The 19,837-nt window shown below is 36.9% G+C and overlaps 1 protein-coding gene across 32 annotated transcripts in view; it reads left to right on the top strand.

The window, feature by feature from the left end:
- The window catches only part of DLG2 (discs large MAGUK scaffold protein 2), a 1,042,459-nt gene that overhangs the window by 626,453 nt on the left and 396,169 nt on the right, over positions 1–19,837 (top strand). For all 32 annotated transcript variants that reach the window (XM_080581564.1, XM_080581542.1, XM_080581576.1 and 29 more), the window contains one exon: positions 19,726–19,776. In XM_080581564.1, coding sequence (XP_080437690.1) covers positions 19,726–19,776 — 51 coding nt within the window. The remainder of the gene's footprint in view (positions 1–19,725; positions 19,777–19,837) is intronic.

Here is a 19,837-nt window from a genome sequence, read left to right as displayed (position 1 = left end):
CACATTTTACACTTACTGGTCTCTATGGTCAATCATGAAGGACATTGTGAGCCCCAGTTCTCATTTCCAGTGCTGGACCTGTGCCCAGGACAATCCACAGTTACAGTGTTAGAATTCCTAAATACAGATGCATTACGCTAGTGACAAGATGTTCGATCAATATGATTTATTCTTACAACAAAGTCTATTGATACTTATACACTTTTATACTACTTTTATACTAGTCTCCCTTTTTCTTATAAAAAAATAAAAATAAGACAATAACACGACAAAACACATTCAAGAGAAATATTGACAGTAGACTCAAAAGTGCCTGTGGGCTGCTTCAGTCTCCAACGCATGATGTGAACTAGATAAATAAACAGAAGGTACTTGTTGTAAAAATAGACAATTCTGAGTTAGTCAACTTCTCTTACCCAGTATATGGGAAGATTTATGTCCCTTAAAAATGGGGCACAACAGAGCTTCCAAAGAGGGGCTTATTTAGACTAGTCAATAATAAATGTCAAGGTGAAACCTATCTGTGGAGTCCAGGCCAACACAGTGCCCCACAGGACATGGGGTCTTTGCTTTACAAATAGACATTTCTTTCTGATCAGGATTTATATGCTTGAACATCCTCCGGAATGAGAAAGACAAACATATGGGCAAACATCCTCTTCCTCCAGCCTCATGTTTGGGAGAGTGGGCTGGGAGACCTGGGTTCTTCTTCATGCTCCCAAGACTGGTTCAGTTTAGTTTGGCTTAGTTTCATTTTGTGGTATTTCCTCTGCGAGGAAGGTGCTGTACTTGCTGAGCCAGAGACATGTTTGCTTCTGTGCGAGTCCCCTGCTGAGTAGGTGAGCATGTGAAAAACAGGTTTACCGACAGCCTTGGCCCATGTCATGGGTTGACTCTGGCCAACAGCCAAACACCCAGTGAGCCCCTCTCTCACTCCCCTCTCCCATGGGATGGGAAGAAAATAGAAGGAAGGCAAGAAGACAGATAGGTGGAGGTAATGACAATTCAATAGGGAAAGCAAAAGGTGTGTGTGCAGGCAAAGCAAAAAGAGGAATTCACTCACTGCTTCCCATTGGCAAGCAGATATTTAGCCACTTCTTGGAAAAGAGGGCTTCAGCACATGTAGCGGTTGCTTGGGAGACAAACACTATAACCACAAACATCTTCCCCTTCCTCTTCCTTTCCCTGAGCTTTTATTGCTGGGCAAAATGCCATATCGTATAGAATATCTTTTCGGTCAGTTTGGGTCAGCTGTCCTGGCTGTGTCCCCTCCCAGGACTTTACCTATTCCAGCCTAATCGCTGCAGGAGAGGAAGGGAAGAGTGGGGAAGAGAGAGGGCTGTGACGCTGTGCAATCTCTGTTCACCAAAAGCCAAAACACCGGTGTGTTATCAACACTGTTTCAGCCACAAGCATCATAGCATCACATGGGCTGCTATGAAGAAAACTCCATCCCAGACAGACCCAGTACAGCACATATATAATAACATGTAGGTGTTAGAGAGGCTTGTCACTCTCTTAAATATTTGGAAAGACAGAGGAAAGTCTTCCAAAACTCCATGAGCTAAGTATATAGTAATTCAGCTATCGTCATATTATTTATCTTGCAGGAAATAACATTTAGATATGCCCTAAAGTGTTTTTTGTTTTGCTTTGTTTTTCAGACAGGTCAATTCAGAGATAAGAGAAAACAGAATTATTACTTTGAAACTTGAATATGAGTTGTACACCTGCCTTTTTAGCCCTGTCGGAACTTTCAGACATGACTGGAGGAAGATTGTGCATATCTAGGAACATCTCTGGTGAATGTGTAAATAACCTTAGCATTAGTCAGCTGGTTAATAAAGCATCTGAAAGTTATTATTCTTTTTTAATTATCATGAAATCCTGTCTACCCCTATAGGAACAAATTATTTTGTGGATCAGAGAAACTAAGTTCAATTATATTATTTCCTGTCCCATGCTGGATGCATCCATCTTGCAAGTGGGCAAGAGAGTAGCCGATCCTCTCTCATAACTGTACCCTATCTAACACACACAGCAGCACTGAGGGTCAGGGCAGGAGTCTTTTTAAGTGCCTGATATTCAGCTCCTGTCGTCATGCCTAAAAGTGCATTTAGAGTCCAGTAAGCCTCCTCTCAGAGGAAAAGACAGACAATTTTAGGTCTTAAAAATTGGACGATATTTCCTATGTCCACATTCTTTTCCTCATATCCTGTTTTTCTCTAGTCCTGGGTACTTGTCCTTTCGTTCTTTCCTTGGAATGTGCATTCCACAAATCTGAGTAATTCTAAATTAACTTGTTAAAAATAAATAAATAAATAAATAAATAAAGCAAATGGATATATAAAGGAGAGGTTGGACAGGACTTTGGGCAACCTGATCTAGTGGGAGGTGTCCCTGCTCATGGTAGTGGGGTTGGAACTGGATGATCTTTTAGGTCCAATCCAACCCAAACCATTCTATGATATGCAAGTGTTACATCTTGTGAAAATTTTTGACATAACTGTTTTTTGATTTCTGACTGATACCTTATGTAAGATGCTTTTCATGAAACCTGGGCTTCAAAAATACTTTCTCCAGCCTATTTCAAAAACTGTATTAAAACAATATATATTTTTTTCCTTTATCAAATCTATAATTTTCTATAATAACTATTTTTTCTAAATATCTAAATAACTATATTTTTCATTGTATTTAACAAAGTTAAGTAATTCATTTATTTTTGAACATGAAATGCTGAAATAAACCTGAATTTTCAAATTTTGGTAAATAGATTGTTCTTACTTTTCTCTGACATTGCTAGCCACAACTGGAAGTCTGATAGATGAATAAATAAACTCAGGCTATTTTTAGTGTTTTACATACCAAATGGAGACTTCTTATGATATCACTCAGCTCTTGACTCAGCAGCACAAGAAACCTGTTTCAGTGTTTCCTTTTATGCAATATAGATCCAATGCATTTCCATTTCAATAAGAACACTGCTATTTGTCTCCTCCAAAAATTCCTGAGTGTTCTCAGAAGGAGGGGGCCTCATAGCAATGACTAGCATTCCAAAAGCATTTTCAAATGTAATGTTTCCAGTGGTCCACCAGATATAAATTTAATTTTTACTGTTGATATAGAACTGGTAAACAGCGTGATTTGTCTCATTAACAATATAATGATTTCAATTTGTGTAATTAAACCTTTTGGTACTGTTGACATTCTTCAAACCTTTCAACTCAACAGCTGAAAAAAAAATGATCCTGTGAGTGACTGTTTTTCATCAATATACTTTTCTTAAATGAGATAAAAGAAAAGGCCTTATTGTACTATACTGTATGTTATTCTTTATAATTTGGGCCTGCAGCAAGTAACAGAAGAAACTGTTAATTAGCTTTGTTTCTAGGTTCAGTGACTTGAAAACTTTGGCTTGCCAAGCTTTGGACGTGGGAATAAATTGATAGGAAACTTCTATGGTACAAAATGAATTATTCTGTGGCATTTTAAGCACAATTAAACATTTGTGGGAGTTTGTTTGTTCTTTATTCTTTGGCTGTAAATTTTAGATCTTTTTGTATAATGAGAAGCATTAATTTAATACTGTATGAATCATCTCAGTTTCTCTGCTGCACAGAATAAGCCTTATTTATTTCTTTTTGAGTTTCCAATATGCTGTATAGTTAAGTGAAAAGTAACTATAAGGCTGGCTTTACTGCATCAATTTCAGAAGTTGATGTGAACCTTCCCATTTATTTTGTGATGGAATTTCATTTCCTGTTCATCTTAGCTTCATGTTAATCTTAAATTCTCTCAGGTACCTTGGTTGCTCCCTTCCTCCCCCCACCTTGTCACAAAGATAAGAGCTAAGAAATACATACTTTATTCTCCTTCTGTTCCCAGTGAGTTCCTTGTACTTCTTCAGTCTCTCATTGTTCTTCCAAATTATTATCATTGTCATTATTTTATTGTTTTGCTTTGCTAACTGTGCTGCCTATGCTTGAGTTCTGTGCAGATACTCTTGTTTCCCAAAGAAGTAATTTTCAGGCTACATTGGTTTGGTTTTTGTGCGCTGTAATCAAATCCTTGGCTTATTTTGCATGTTTATTTACATGCCTGAGCACAGCCATGCAGATGCTTTGTTGGATCTGTGCTTAGGGACACCAAGAGCTCAGAGCTGTTCTGGGGCAGTTACTCTGTGACAGCTCCTGTGCTGGAAGTGTAGAGGCCATGATGATGCCAAAATAGGGTTGTTAGGAAAAAGTTTTACCTTTCTCCTCTGTCTTAGCTAGTCAGCCAGTACACTTGCATTTAGCACATGAAAGGAGGCACATAAAGGCTGTGAAGAAGAGTAAATTCTTCCTATTCTGACTGGAAAAAAAATGGGGAGCCGTGCAAATTTCTGAGAGAGAGTCAGTAACCTGAAGTCTTTTATTGGGTAGCATGAAATAGGCAGTCTGGACCTAAAAAAGTGAATTGGAAGAAGGAGGTAGCCTTACATATTTCCACAATAAAACAAAAGTCATGTGGCATTCCATAGCAAATATGAAATGTAGTACGTAACTATGACTGATGAGCAAATATTTGAAGAGAACAGTAATAGAGGAGTAAAAGGAAATTCTTGTCTAAAAAGCTAGGATTTGAATTTTCGCAAAGCTAGGGAGCTCTTGGATTTGGGAATTTTGTATTTGTGTTTTAAAATATATGAAATAAGTACAAATATAAACATATAAATATGTATATGCATGTATATTTGCCCATTTACTCATCATCTGAATAAATTTGTTGCTTCCTCCGAAATAGTTTGATGATAGTTTTGGAAGTTAGATTGCGCATCTCATTATCTTGAATGACTCGTATATTTTCCAGATTGTTAAACACCAGTTTTGTTTGTTTGTTGTTTATACTCATCTTTCAGTCTGTCAGTTAACGTGGATTACAGTGAAAGAACTAAATGAGGTAGAGCTCTGTGCTAGCTTTTATAACCTGTATTGGCTTGGCTTCTCTGTTTTGGCCCTTGAATTGTAACACAGTGTTGTTTGGCCTGGTGATCACTCCTGTGTTCTGCATGCCATCATTTCTATAGTGGGATAAGAGATTTTTCTTTTATAATAGCAGTATTGGCAAGATTGACTTAATTCATGTTTATAAAATATGTTGAGATCATTAGTGAAAAGGATGCTATATAACAAAAGATTAGTGAATTAACATAATACAATTCATCCTGAAACCTGTATAAGTAAAAGGACCTTCATCCGGCAATTTGCTGACTTAAATGGATTTTCGCATGATGGGTAGTAGAAAAACAGGTTAATACTGTCCAAAATCCAAACCAAAAGTACAGAATGGATCTAATGAATCTGACTTATTTTGCCACTATTTCATATCCTTATTTATTTATTTATTTTGTACCTAAAAAACTGTATATTTCAAACCTTTTCTTTTAAAATATACGTTTTGAGAAAAGAATATTTAAAATATCACTGTTTTTACTGAGTTTCTCTTTAAAATTCTGGAGGCAATTCTGAATATTTAAGCTTGTCATATTGATAGAACTTTTAACTAGGGAAAAAAGCATATCTCTAAAGTAAAATAACTTCAAGATTTTAGGAGATTTATTTTACCTTTCTCAGAGATGAACACTAATTTGCATATTTGAGTGCTGCATATCAGATTACGTAAAAAATCATAAGAAAACCTTCATTGTGTCTGGCTGTAGGTATGAATATCAACATTCTGTCCATCCATCAAGTAAAAGCATCCCTTGGTCACGTATCTAATTACTTCTTCACACTTTTATTCTGCAGAAGCCTAATACGTCCCATTTTCAATTGCCTGTGAATAACCCTGGCCTTTAGATTCAATCAAGAGGCTCTTCCTGTAGGCATTTGATTGAAACTTTGCCATTAACAGACTGGGAGAGAAGAGGTTATTGAACTGCAAAGAGGGCAACTAATACACTTGTCCATGTCCTGCTGCTTCAGGTGTCCAGAGCAGAGAAAATGCATAAGTAATGCCTCCTACTTTTTGGATTTGGACTACTTACAGAGCACGTATTTAAGCATTTTAGTCCCAGAACATGGGTGTGCTTGAGAAGCAAATTTTCTTTTTGTCCTTATTTACCAGTCTTCAGTTCACATGATGGAGCTCATGAAGTAGACTTTCTGACAGAAAACTAAACTGGAAGATGGGCTTCTGGATACCTTTTGATCATTAACAGGCAGTCAGTGCCCTGGACTACACTGAAGTTAGTCTGAAATAAAGCCCCGGAATGAAGTACAGTGCTCTGGTTTCACGACTCTTCTGCCCTGTGAATCTGTGTCAGTTGGGCTACTCCTCTTATCCATGTAGCCTCCACTGTGGGGAAGCCAGAATGGCTCTAAACAGTTATTTTTCTCTCTCTGAGAGAAGTCAAATATACTTGTATGTGTATGCATCCCCCTCCTCTATGCCCAGCTATACTTCATTTTTAATTCATCTAAGAGAATTCATCCATGAGGTCAGTATGTGCTGCAGAATTCAGAGCAGAGCTCGTCTGTTAGACTTGTTTGAACCACTTGGAGATCTGAATCAGCCTAGAATTGCATTGCCCGAACTGACCTAAACGTAGTTTGAATTTGTTTTTGTATTGCTCTCCCTGGCCTTGAATTAGATTCTACTTTTGTGTCATTTTTGATATATTACACTACAGACCCAGAGTTAACATTACTGTATTTTTTAGCAGTCAGCTAAAACTGTTAGAGCCTCTGGGTTTGCGAGGATCCAATGGTTAACATAACCTCTTGAAATTGTGCTTTTATAGTACAATTCATGGTGTTAAGCCGTCAAACCCATTGTCTTCTATAAATGTGTTTTTTTTTTTCTTTTAAGGTTTTATTCTTTTGCATAAAAGTCATAATTGGAAAACATAATTAAAAAGTTGATAATGCTGTTCAAGTACACAAAACTATTTTTTTCATGGCATTAACTTCACTCTTAATTTCTTTGTCATGAAGTCACAGTTCTGAAACGAAGTGGGAAACAGCATGATGAGTACATGTGAATAATTATCTGTAGACTTCATTTCTTTGTGGTTTCAGACAATGACACTTGCAGATAAATTTCACTGTTTCAGAAAGGTGTAGACCTTAACTGAAAGCTGCTTTCAAAAATGAAGAGTTAGTACAGGTGTCATTATCTTAATAGTTTCAGTTAGATAAAGGACGAACAGAGCTTTCACATTCCATAAGACTTCATTTTGAAGGATTTCAGATATTAGATAGGCAAAATTTGAAATGCTGTTTTCAGAGATAGAAGTATTACTTTGACCTTGGATAACCTGAGAAGTAAAGAGAAATACATGCTCAGTATTGAATAGAAAGCTAATTTGGTTAAAAGTGGAAAAGAAAAATACTGGTTTCTTATTTTATTGGAAATGTTAGGGCTTAATTTCTGTGATGCTTCAATCCAAAGGATTGAATGGATTGTGATGCTTCAATCCAAAATTTCTTTGTACAAGAAAACTTCTTTGCAATTTCAAGGATATTTATTTTTTATGTCTAGAATTGATTTATGTTTTGTTTTGCAAAGTACCTCTTAAAGTTCAGCCAAGGCAAGTTTGTTGTTATCCTGGCAGTACATAATGCATCATTTGTAGCAATATTGGTTACAAAAGGTTTCCTTCCCTTATAATCTGGTATGTATTGCTCTTTACATTTTCCTTTGCAGTTTTTTGTAATATGATTTTTTTAACATTATTTATGTTAACTGATTTAAAATTTTAAGAATGTTTTCAGTGTATTCCTATTCTTTACCTAGAACAATGAAAAAAAATCTGAACATGGTCTTACTGTAATAAAAATGCAGAATCAACAACTGAAATTCTCTCTCATTTTCCCCAATTTTTAGCCAGGGATTAACTGATCTATGCTGTAAAATGAACAGACCTTCAGCACAGTTTCAGGAAATGTTCTGAAGCAAAGTCTGTACTGTTGCAGATTGTGAGTGTTGACTGTTTTAGAGTGTGACTCATTTCTAATCCACATTTTACATAATAATAATTAAAAAAAAAAAAAAAAAGATGGCACTTTTAATGCAGTGAATGGGTGAATCAGCCTCAATGGTAAATTATATTTTTAATCAGTGTTTAGATGACCTAGCTTTCTGCATACAGTAGCAAACCCAAATATACTACAGATAATATCTGTTTTCCTGATATTAAAAATCCTGACTCCCATAATTTTCTGTAGAAGGTTGACTTAGTTTGAGGGTCATAGAAAGTAAAGATACATAAAGGAGATAAATTTCCACTTTGTGAAGATTATTAATAATGACAAATGACAACTGAAGTGCAATTTTTTTAAATTTTTATCTTACATTGGCACATTATCAGCTGTCTAGTGATATATGCTTGTAAATTGTTCTGCATGAAGATGAGAATAGTTTAAATTTCAGATTCTTTTTAGTCATATATTGTTTGTACTGAATATGCAATGCTTTATATTAGCTAGGCAGAAAACTTCTCTTTATTGGATCTTGGCAAATGTGATTGTTTCATTCCTTACCGAGCTTAATTGGGTAGTAGTGTGGTCATAAAAAATTAATCTTGTATAACGTCCAGCATCAGGACTTAAACTTTGCAAAGTTAATGGAACAGTGAGAATAACATACTGTGTTCATCTTGAAACTATTGAGCTATAATCATTTTTCAAATAATGTGTACAGTACAAGTTTGATTAATCACTCTGAGAGAACTGGCGGAGGAGCTGGCCAAGCCGCTTTCCATCATTTATCGGCAGTCCTGGCTATCAGGGGAGGTCCCAGTTGACTGGCGGCTAGCAAACGTGATGCCCATCTACAAGAAGGGCCGGAGGGTAGACCCGGGGAACTACAGGCCTGTCAGTTTGACCTCAGTGCCAGGGAAGCTCATGGAGCAGATTATCTTGAGTGTCATCACGCGGCACTTACAGGGCAACCAGGCGATCAGGCCGAGTCAGCATGGGTTTATGAAAGGCAGGTCCTGCTTGATGAACCTGATCTCCTTCTATGACAAAGTGACACTCTTAGTGGATGAGGGAAAGGCTGTGGATGTAATCTACCTTGACTTCAGTAAGGCGTTTGACACCGTTTCCCACCACATTCTCCTCAAGAAACTGGCTGCTCGTGGCTTGGACTGGCGTACGCTTTGTTGGGTTAAAAACCAGCTGGATATCCGGGCCCAAAGAGTTGTTGTGAATGGATTCAACTCCAGTTGGAGGCCGGTCACTAGTGGTGTCCCCCAGGGCACAGTACTGCGGCCAGTTCTCTTTAATATCTTTATCGATGATCTGGATGAGGGGATTGAGTGCACCCTCAGTAAGTTTGCAGATGACACCAAGTTAGGTGCCTGTGTCGATCTGCTCGAGGGCAGGAAGGCTCTGCAGGAGGATCTGGATAGGCTGGAGCGATGGGCTGAGGTCAACTGCATGAAGTTCAACAAGGCCAAGTGCCGGGTCCTGCACCTGGGGCGCAACAACCCCAAGCAGAGCTACAGGCTGGGAGATGAGTGGTTGGAAAGCTGCCTGGCAGAGAAGGACCTGGGAGTATTGGTTGATAGTTGGCTGAATATGAGCCAGCAGTGTGCTCAGGTGGCCAAGAAGGCCAACAGCATCCTGGCTTGTATAAGAAGCAGTGTGGCCAGCAGGTCTAGGGAAGTGATTGTGCCCCTGTACTCGGCTCTGGTGAGGCCGCACCTCGAGTACTGTGTTCAGTTTTGGGCCCCTCACTACAAGAAGGACATCGAGGCCCTGAAGCGTGTCCAGAGAAGGGCTATGAAGCTGGTGAGGGGTTTGGAGAACAAGTCTTACGAGGAGCGGCTGAGGGAGCTGGGATTGTTCAGCCTGGAGAAGAGGAGGCTCAGGGGCGACCTTATCGCTCTCTATAGGTACCTTAAAGGAGGCTGTAGCGAGGTGGGGGTTGGTCTATTCTCCCACGTGCCTGGTGACAGGACAAGGGGGAATGGGCTAAAGTTGTGCCAGGGGAGGTTTAGGTTGGATATTAGGAAGAACTTCTTTACTGAAAGGGTTGTTAGGCATTGGAATGGGCTGCCCAGGGAAGTGGTTGAGTCACCATGCCTGGAGGTCTTTAAAAGATGTTTAGATGTAGAGCTTAGTGATATGGTTTAGGGGAGGACTTGTTAGTGTTAGGTCAGAGGTTGGACTAGGTGATCTTGGAGGTCTCTTCCAACCTAGATGATTCTGTGATTCTGTGATTCTGATTTCACCATCATCTTTCTCTTTAGCAAAAGCAGATTGCAGTTGTATTAATAGTGCCCTTTCTTACTCTGTAAATTGTAAAAGTCTCCAACTGTTCATATGACCTCTTGTTATTCCTCCAGAGGAGGACAAACATAATTTGCAGCTGGTGCCTTCAATACAGTTTTATTTCTTTCAGTCATTATGTATTTCTTTGAAGTTTGTTTGTAAAATAAGTCAGAGAATTGCTCATCTTTTGTTCTCCAGGCAATTAATTTTCATGTAGAAGGACATAAATAAATTCTAGTTATGGAATATTTTATTCATATATCTTGTCATTGAACATTGTCCATCTTTCTTTCAAATGTGGGACCAAAGTCCAGGGGCCATTCTCATGTGTTAAGAGGACTGATTTCATGAATAAGTCAAGTTGGTCTTTAGTCAGGTGGTGATAAGTTTTGCTGTATTAGCTGCTTCTTAGATATGTGTTGTTAATCCTTGTGAACAAGAAGTTACATCATTTTGCTTTTTCTGAGCTTGTGAGGAAGAGCAGAAAACCACCTTGAATATGTCTCAACCATTCAGATTTTTTTTTTTTTTTCCTGCAGCAAAATTAATTGGGCATAAGGGAGCTATTCTTCTATGCTTTTAGTTACAGAGTGCAAAGGACTGTGGCTTCCTGCCCTTACATATACTAAAAAGTCTTCCAAGATTTTAAGAGAATGAATCTTTCTACTGCTATAAAAATATTAGTAAAGCAGGTAATTCATGCGTAAAATTCTGTTTCAGTGGAATGCATACGTTTGTTTATAAATATGAATATTTATTATTTATGTGATTTTTCTTATTATTTATTGTTATTATTTGTGCAGGTATTTTAATTACCTTTTCAAGTCTGCTCTCTCCTGCAGGTGTAATTGCATTCACAGATGAATAAATGTAAGATCAGTTACACTGGTACAAGCCCAATAGCACCAGTGGGATTGCACCAGTGCTACTGAGAGTACAGTTTAGCCTTCAGTACTTGTGCTAGAGGAACACAAAGGAAGATAAGAAACCAAGAGAATTCAGTGACTGTGCTTTGTTCACAGGCAATGAGAGAGAGCAGGGAAGGGAGTGTTAACTTTCAAGGGTAAACAAAGGTATTGGGAGTCTATTTTAGGTGCACAGTCTGAGTCAGAGTATGCCATCATTTAATGAAGTGCGGGAGATTAGATGATGTTGGTTACACATTTATTTACTGAGAAAATGGGGTGTGCTTATATATGTATATTACATATTTCATCATGATTGCTACGCAAAACATCATGGATATCAATAAATGTAATAAACGATTTCTGTACTTTCCTTGCCGAAAATTTTGCCAGTTAATATGTTATTGATTTCTTTCTTAAACCGAGGAAAAAATTTATCTTAAGTATTTAAATGAATCAAACTTAACCCACAGTTTATGTATTAATTTCTGCCTTTTAAACACTCTAACCACAGTTAGCAACATTTTAAGTAAAATTATGCAGATTACCGTATTAAACATCAGGAAAATAACCTTGTAAGTCCCAAGTTACAAGTACTCTGTAATCTTAGTTGATGAAATAAGGTCAATCAAGCAACAACAATTTTCCATTTTTATATATGTTGTGCACAGAATGTAATATTATACAGGAAAATCTCTTCTAGAAATATATGAACTGTTCAGTCAATTGAAAACTTTGGTGGATTTTCCTCTAAAACTGAAAAGGACTAGAGATACAGGATCCTGACAAGCTGAAAGTTTATGATTACTCATATGTTAGAGTGTCAGCAATGTCAGAAGTACAGAAGAAAATGAAAGGCAGACTGATGACTGCAAACTTCTGAAGCCATATAGTAAATGACCTGAACTGCACAAGAAATAATATAATTTTGTGGAAGAAATGACTATTTCCAGTTCTATGAATGCACTGCTTCATATTATTGCACTGATGTATATTATACATTAAGGTACAAGGATAAGAAATTTTAGGATATAATTTTTTTAGGATGCAAATCATAAAAGTCTGAAATGTCTGTATATAGTCAGTGAGCAGACACAGGTTCCTGAAATGGCAACTCCATTAGAAAAATAAGATATGTAAATCACTTAATATAAAAAACATAAATCACTTTCTGTTGATTCCTCTCCCTAGTGCTTGTAAAAAAAATTAAAAATAAAAAATAAGATGACTAGATGACTTCTTAGATGTCTGTTAGATATCTGAAGGAATATTAATTTATTTTTGTGTAAGAGAGAAATATGTACATACAAAAAATGAAATTTGCATAAGTCTCTTCTTGGTGATACTAATTTTGAACAATTTGGAATCATAGAATCATTCAGGTTGGAAAAGACCTCAAAGATCATCTGGTACAACCTTTAACCTAGTAGTGACAAGTCCACCACTAAACCGTGCTACTGTTCTATATCTACACGTCTCTTGAACCCCTCCAGGGATCGTGACTCAACCACTTCCCTGGGCAGTCTATTCCAATGCTGCACAACCCTTTCAGTAAAGAAATTTCTCCTAATGTCTGACGTGAACCTCCTCTGGCACAATTTGAGGCCATTTTCCCTCAGCTTATCACTTGGTACTTGGTAGAAGAGCCCAATCTGCTAGCACTTGAAGTGCTAGCCTGAATAGAATTCATACCAAGATGTACTTTCATTTCCATCTACTGTGACCCCCATTTTGAAATCACAACCTCTGCTTTAATCTGCTCCACTGATTATGCTTATGAAACTGGGAGTTCTGTGATGGGTCAGCATTAGGTATACAGAGTGATTGCACTTAAAAACATATAGGCTCTTTTCTTCTGTGGTGTATATGGCCAGCCTCACGATATGGACAGAACAAAGAGAAGGTGAAGGAAAAAATGGTGGCTTACAATGTAATGAATAGGGTGTTATTAAAGAACAGCATAAAATCCCAAGAATGCATAGGAGGAGGGTATCAAGATACATGCTATTAAGACAAGTCAAAAATGTCAGATCAATGAAGATAGAGATGGAACATCAAAAAAAAAAATCTATATCGTTGCTGAATAGGGGAAAGGGTTGTGAGTGAGAACAGCATGACAAGTAGGGGAAATGGGAAGATAATCCTTTACTTAGGCCAGATTTTGAAACTAAGGATAAGCAGGTAAAGCACATTAATAAAAGGAACCAAGGTACATGAAGTGTATGAGTGACTTAACAGGAGCTGTGAGAGAAGATTATATTTAGATCGAAAAGATAAGATAGAAAGACAATCGTGAACAATCCTTTGGTTGAAGTGAGATTAGATAAAATATGTTTAATCCTGGGAGTATGTGCATGCATTTGTGTGTGTGAGAGGGAGAGAGAGAGGGGAAAAAAAAAAAAAACAAAAAAAACAGATTTAGAGGTAGTAAGAAGGAAGGAACAAGAAGTAAAAAAGCATGAATGAAAATCAGAGAAGGCAGTGGAGGCTGAGTTGGAGACATGAGAAGTTATGCATGGTGCTAGGGGATGGTGATACAGAGGAGGTAAAGAAAGCATTATTTTGTTATGAACAAAGGGTAAGATAAAATTAAGGACTTGGGAATCAAACAGAGAAGAGTGATAATCATTACTCAATAAATGTTTCTTTTTCTCTAAGAGAATTAAAACAAGAAAACCCAGGGTAACAATGAGGGAGGAAGAAAGAGTAGGAAAGGATGAGTATGGTACACAAACAGTGAAGATTATCAAATAAAAATCAAGACCTGAAGAAGGTTATAAGAGACATCTAAGAAGAAAAGAATAAGCAAAGAAACACCATATGAGCAGGGTACAAGTTTATCGTGACTGTGCTTTACAGGTGTTGACTAAGAGTTGGATTTTACTTCTTGAAGCTCTGCTAATTTTTAGTTTGGGTGGTATCTTCCCTCAAGAATGTAAAATGAGCATTGGCCAAGTGCTCTGTAGGCATCTGTGGAAGGATACATATACTAGTTGCACGTATGCTGCAAAACAAAACCTTTTCCTGCTAAAGTATAAGTTTATTTCAATACCATGTGGTCTTTCACTCATTGTTCTTCACACCAGAACAGTCATATGATGACAAGAAAGTTTTAGGTTATGGTAAATTTCTGTTCAAAGAGCTTAACATATTTTCCTTGTTTCCTAGGGGAAATGAAGGGGAAAAGAAGGAAGTGGGCTTGTTATGCACGGTGATTAAAAATAGATGTGGGGTGTCTTGTATAAAAAGCACATAAAATGTACTCACTCAGATGAAAGAAAGGAAGTGGCGTGAAAAATTTTCTGGCAGTTTCTTTAGGACAGTTCAAAAACATGAAATCATCGTATTTGAAATCACAGAACAGAGGAGATTGGTTTTGGTATATTTATATGAAGTGAGAAAGGAAACTTTGAATACACTTGGAAAACAATATCAAAAGGAGATCAGCAGGTTTCTTGAAAACAGTAAGGGAGCTTTTTCACATAATGAAGAAATAACTTACAACTGGAGACAACTGAGAGCTAAATAAAGATCACTCTTTGGTCTTCTTGATATCACAGAAATCATGCAGGGCTGTTTAAATCCTGTACTTGTTAAATTCCCCAAATGGCCTTGATGTTTCCTGAATGTAAAATGGACTGTCTTAATTATGCCACAAATTGGAAATTTTTAAAGGACAAATATGTCCTAGGTTACTTATAAGTCAGGGAGTCGGCAATCATATATTCTATTGAGGATTGGGTAGTTAGGTAACTGATGAAACTGTACAGGCAGAAGAATCAAAATTGCATGTTGACTGAAAATCAGTGGCGGTGTAGTTATCTTCCTATGTGTGTGTGATAATAAAAGTAGAAGCAGCAGTCTTCTTTCTCAGAGACAGCTGAAAAATAATATCCAATTAAATATAATTAAAATTGGTTTTGTTTGTAATATGAGTCTACAGATGTAATTTTTAGGCAATAGAATCTCTTACTGAAAAGAAGACTAAGCATAACAAACAGCTCTAATTGCATCAATTTTATTAGAAAGAATAGGTACAGTGGTCTCTCAATATTACAGTTGTATAAAGTCTGAGTGTTTTGATGTTGTTGCCATATTGTAATACAGTTCTTATCTTTAAAATTCATATCATGACATCTTTAACTGAATGGGTGGATGTACTGTAGAAGTATAGCAAGAAAGAATTAGGCAATGCTTATTTGTTTCAGTGTAAACAAGTGTATCACATCAAATAATTTCAGAAGTATAAAAACAATATCAAATTATTATTAAGTGGAAAAAACATACCTATTACAGTATTAAGAAAGTGATGTAGTATGTGAAAATGATAAACTCAACAGAATGTTATTCTTATGGTTTTGGGAATCTGTCATAAATCTGAAGAGCTGATTTTTGTAAGGGACTATTTCAACTTCATATGTAATTCTTAAACTGTGCTAAAAAAGACAAACTTCCTGGAAAATCAGGGTAAAATTCTTCGTGTAAAGGAACAAATTAATCCAAATTTTTCAGATCCTTATTTTGGTGTCCTGTGTGCTCAGCTTTATTTCAATTTTGCCTACAAAACTATATGTAGAGAACCTGTTTTAACATGTTTCTTATTTCTCACTCACCTGAAAGAAAGTGTCCTCTGAAGATTTTTAGTACCTTCTTCTTAGGAAGATATGGGGTCTGCTGTAGTCTCTAGTAGTGATTAGACCTTCACCAGGAAATCTCTTTTGAATCCTGGAATCTAGATAGTTGCCATACATTACATCTCTTAAAGAAATGGTCTTGTCAAAAGCTGGGGAGAGTCCTCCAGTATAACAGATGCAGCTGTAAATGAAAGGCAATTGCTACCTTGCATTTGCAAGCAGTTACTTCAAGCACTTGGACTTAATTGAGTGTGGTAACTTATTCTAAAGGGGCTGAAAGCCCTGTCACCCTCTGGATCACAAACATATTTAACACCGGGAAATTGAGAAATCTGCTTTCATCAGAAGCATATGTTGATAATGCTGTTGCTGAAAAACAGAGCATCAAAGGCTCTCGGAGGTTATCTCAAGGTTTCATGCTGTATCTCTTTGCGTATTTATCTGCACCACCAACATTTTTTTTTGTGTGTTCCTGACTGAGGTGCCTTGAAGAATGAAAGTGATTGATTACATCCTCCCATACACCCCAACTTGTGCTCCTTACTCTCTCTGCCAGTCTTCTGAGAAAAGGTGTTGCCCTCCCCTGGGCCTGTTACTGTCACAGGTGCTGTTGAGCACTTTCTCCAAAGAGAGGACATCAGTGTCCCAAACCAGAGAGGGAAGTCAACAGCAGTGTACGTTGGCTGTGGGCTTTAGGAGAAGGGAAGGGACTGAATTGTTCCATATGGACATCCTAACAAGTTGGGCTTGTGGGAGCAGGCGCTGAATATCCTTGTATATGTGCTGCTAGTTACAGGTGCAGACAAACCCCCTAAAACAATTGGAAAAGCTGCTAAACCAGAGATCTGGCCTTTCACTGGTGTGTAATCATAAAAGAAATATGGCGTCTCTTAGGTAGGACTTTTTATCAGCCTAGAGTTAGGACTATTTCAAAGAAAGCAGTTTTAAGGCAAGTGCTTACCAAACTTCATGCTTCATATTTAGACTCTGTACTCAGTGAAAGGAAACCTCAGGGGCACAGTTCACATAACCCATCTGCGACTTCTACTGTCAGATGAAATGACTTAAGACCTAGAAGTGTCTGTTTCTTTTCACTGAATGTAAAGAGAGCTAGATGACTACCTCACATTTCAGTATTATAGATATCAAAATTTAGTTGAGATTAGGGATATTTGTTGTCAACCTTGCACATCTGAGAGATGGGAAATAATATTCCCAGACCAACTTGGAAATGCTTGTGATTTCTTTGTCTGTGGAGGGGAAGAAGAAGAAACCATATGAAACAGCTTGGAATTTTTCATAGCTATCTAAAGTCATGCAGAACCCAGCAAATCTTGCTGGGCAACCTGATCTAAAAGTAGTAATCAGAAAATTTGTGTAAAGAGAGACATAGGAAAAGGTTCCCACTTCTTGCAAGAAATGGAAGTTCAGACTTGGAAGTGTTCAGACAACATTTTCAGGAGTCTTGTCAGGCCAGAGGCTGTCAAGTTACTCTAGAAGAAAACAAAGGGTATGCCTGTATGCTGCTAAATAAGAGGAGCGACAAGCCAGTTTCAGCAATGGAGCCATGATTCTCCTCCTGCTTAACTGTTGGCTCATTCCTGGGCTATTTGTTTCCAGCAGTCTCCAGACAGAAACAGCCTTAAGCACTGAGACTTGGCTGAAAATTGACTCTAATTTAGCAGTGTAGGCACAGCCAGAGAGTCTAAATATGAAATAAAGTGGTGCTGCTAACGAATGGTACTGCATGCATCATCATTCCACCTGCCTCAGGTAGGTGCAATCCCTTAACTGATCCTTTACGAAATAACTGCATTGGTCTTCTGAGCAACCAGCAAGAAAGGGCAGTATCAGCCTTTTAATCCATATCATCCCTGCTGCTATGGAATCTGATAATGGATCTCTGCTGTGATTAATGGAGATTTGAACTGAACCTTTTTGGGGTTGTGACTGTGGATGATAAAAGGAACTCCTCAGATGATCATAATCAAGATATTGTTTGTGTGCAAATACAAGTTGAGTATTCAGCTTGTGTTTTCTCCTTTCATTTTTATACAGAGGTTGCTCACTTATCATGTCCCTCTTTTTCCCATTTTGCTGCACTAACGAGTTTTTAATGCAAAGGAAAAGTGATTATAAGCAGTGAAGCAAAGACAGCTTTATAGAGCAAGACTGAGGAATTGAAGACATAGATCAGAGCTATCCACCAGCCTAAGATAAAAAAGAAGTTCATGAAAACAGAGACATATAGATAGCTTTGATTTCATTATCATTAGACAAGAAAGGACAAAAAATGGAATAGCTATAAAGCTGTTCATACCTAGTTAGTTGCCTATATTAATAAAAGACTATGCAGAAAGCATTAAAGTTATAACACAAAACAGGAAAATATCCTGGGATAAAACCAGGATAAAACAGGAAAATATAGGAAACTTTCTGTTCATGTCTGTTCTTGGTGTCATGTAATGTGATTACCAGATTAAAGTATTTGTATTTTATTCATTGATGCTGTGTTTGCATTTCATTGCTAAGCATGGGTTATTTGTTTGGATCTTTCTCCCTTTCTCTCTTTCCTTTTGAACACAAGTTCTGGGGATTGTATTTCTATTTTTGATTTAATGTCTATCAAATCTTGAATTATACACAAGTTAAATAGTTTTGTTAGCTTTTACAGGAAGCTTTTGTTTGGAAGATATATGTACCTAGTTATAATATTCACAACAAAAGTACCTAATTACATTTGGGAGGTGATTGACTAGAAAAAGAGTGATTTGTATATAGTATTTTCTGATTGCAGCTAGAAAGCTAATGTAGAAGAATTAACAGTTAAGAGCAGAGAGGAGCACTAAATGTTGTTGTTCTGAAAAATAACAAAATTGTTCCTCCAAGATTAGGTCAATACTAATGCTTCATCTCATTTTTGTTCTTACAAGAAAAATATTTTTTGTTAAGTATAAATTAAGGAAAACACTAGAGCACAACTATTTTCCAGGAAATACCCTAACATCACAAAAACTATAAAACAGTGTGATTTATGGGCAACATCTTTTATTTTTGACTAATAATTACTGTGCAGTTTAATTACAATGTTGTCAGCTTTTGTAGCTTTCTCAGATGCAGCACTCTACCCATTTAAGAAATTAGGAAACTTAGAAAGGGATATTAAGTGGGTTGCCTACAGGGACAGAAAAAATCCATGTTAGAGTGGAACAAGGTTTCAGAATGCTGCTTAAATCAGTATCACATCTTCATTGGATAGATTTCTTGTCCAGTGCAATCCATTTTAGTGTTCTAGATTTTGTAGTTTAATTTATTTTGACACTGAAACGCAGCATAAGAATTGCATTAACATTCTGTGCCTTTCTGATATTCAGCTGTCTATTGCAAAGTTCCTCAGTTGTGTTCTTGCCCTAGGTTAATATAGTAAACTAGATATATTTCAGTATATGTATCAGCGAGTGATTTTTACATAAGTACCACAAATTTCCTGTTTGGTTTTGTATTGCAAAATAAATTGGAGTTTGGAAGGTAATGAATAATTAATCCCTCTTCCACTTATGAGAATAATTTTTAGGAACACGTCTTCTGTTTTTGACATGCAAACTATTTCCTGAGAAACTATTTAAATATTTGCATAAAGTCCACAAACATGCTGTATAAAATGTCACTCATGTTATGTAAGTGCCTTAGTTATCCACTATCTCTGTGCATTACTTACTGACTTTTACTGTTTTTAAGTTTGTAGACTTGATTACATGCCATTCAAGACACAGGGAGGCCAAGTCTATAATTTAGACCATCTAACCAGTATGTTGAAAAATGTGTTTCAGTAAACTGACTATACTTAAATACCCGTTCAATATCACTACCAAATTACCTTCTGTGTGCATTTAAGTGATTTTCTGATTTTATTTTCTTTAGGTCAATGGAACGGAAATTGAATATGAATTTGAAGAAATTACATTGGAAAGGGTAGGTGTAGTTTATTCTTCTCTTATAGGAAAAAGTAATCTGTAATAAAAATAATGCAGTT

This window comes from Anser brachyrhynchus (assembly GCF_964034855.1).
Source record: "Anser brachyrhynchus genome assembly, chromosome: 1".
In the NCBI taxonomy this organism is placed as follows: domain Eukaryota; kingdom Metazoa; phylum Chordata; class Aves; order Anseriformes; family Anatidae; genus Anser; species Anser brachyrhynchus.
The sequence above is the reverse complement of the archived record's forward strand: the minus strand, read 5'-3'. Positions and strand labels throughout refer to the sequence as shown.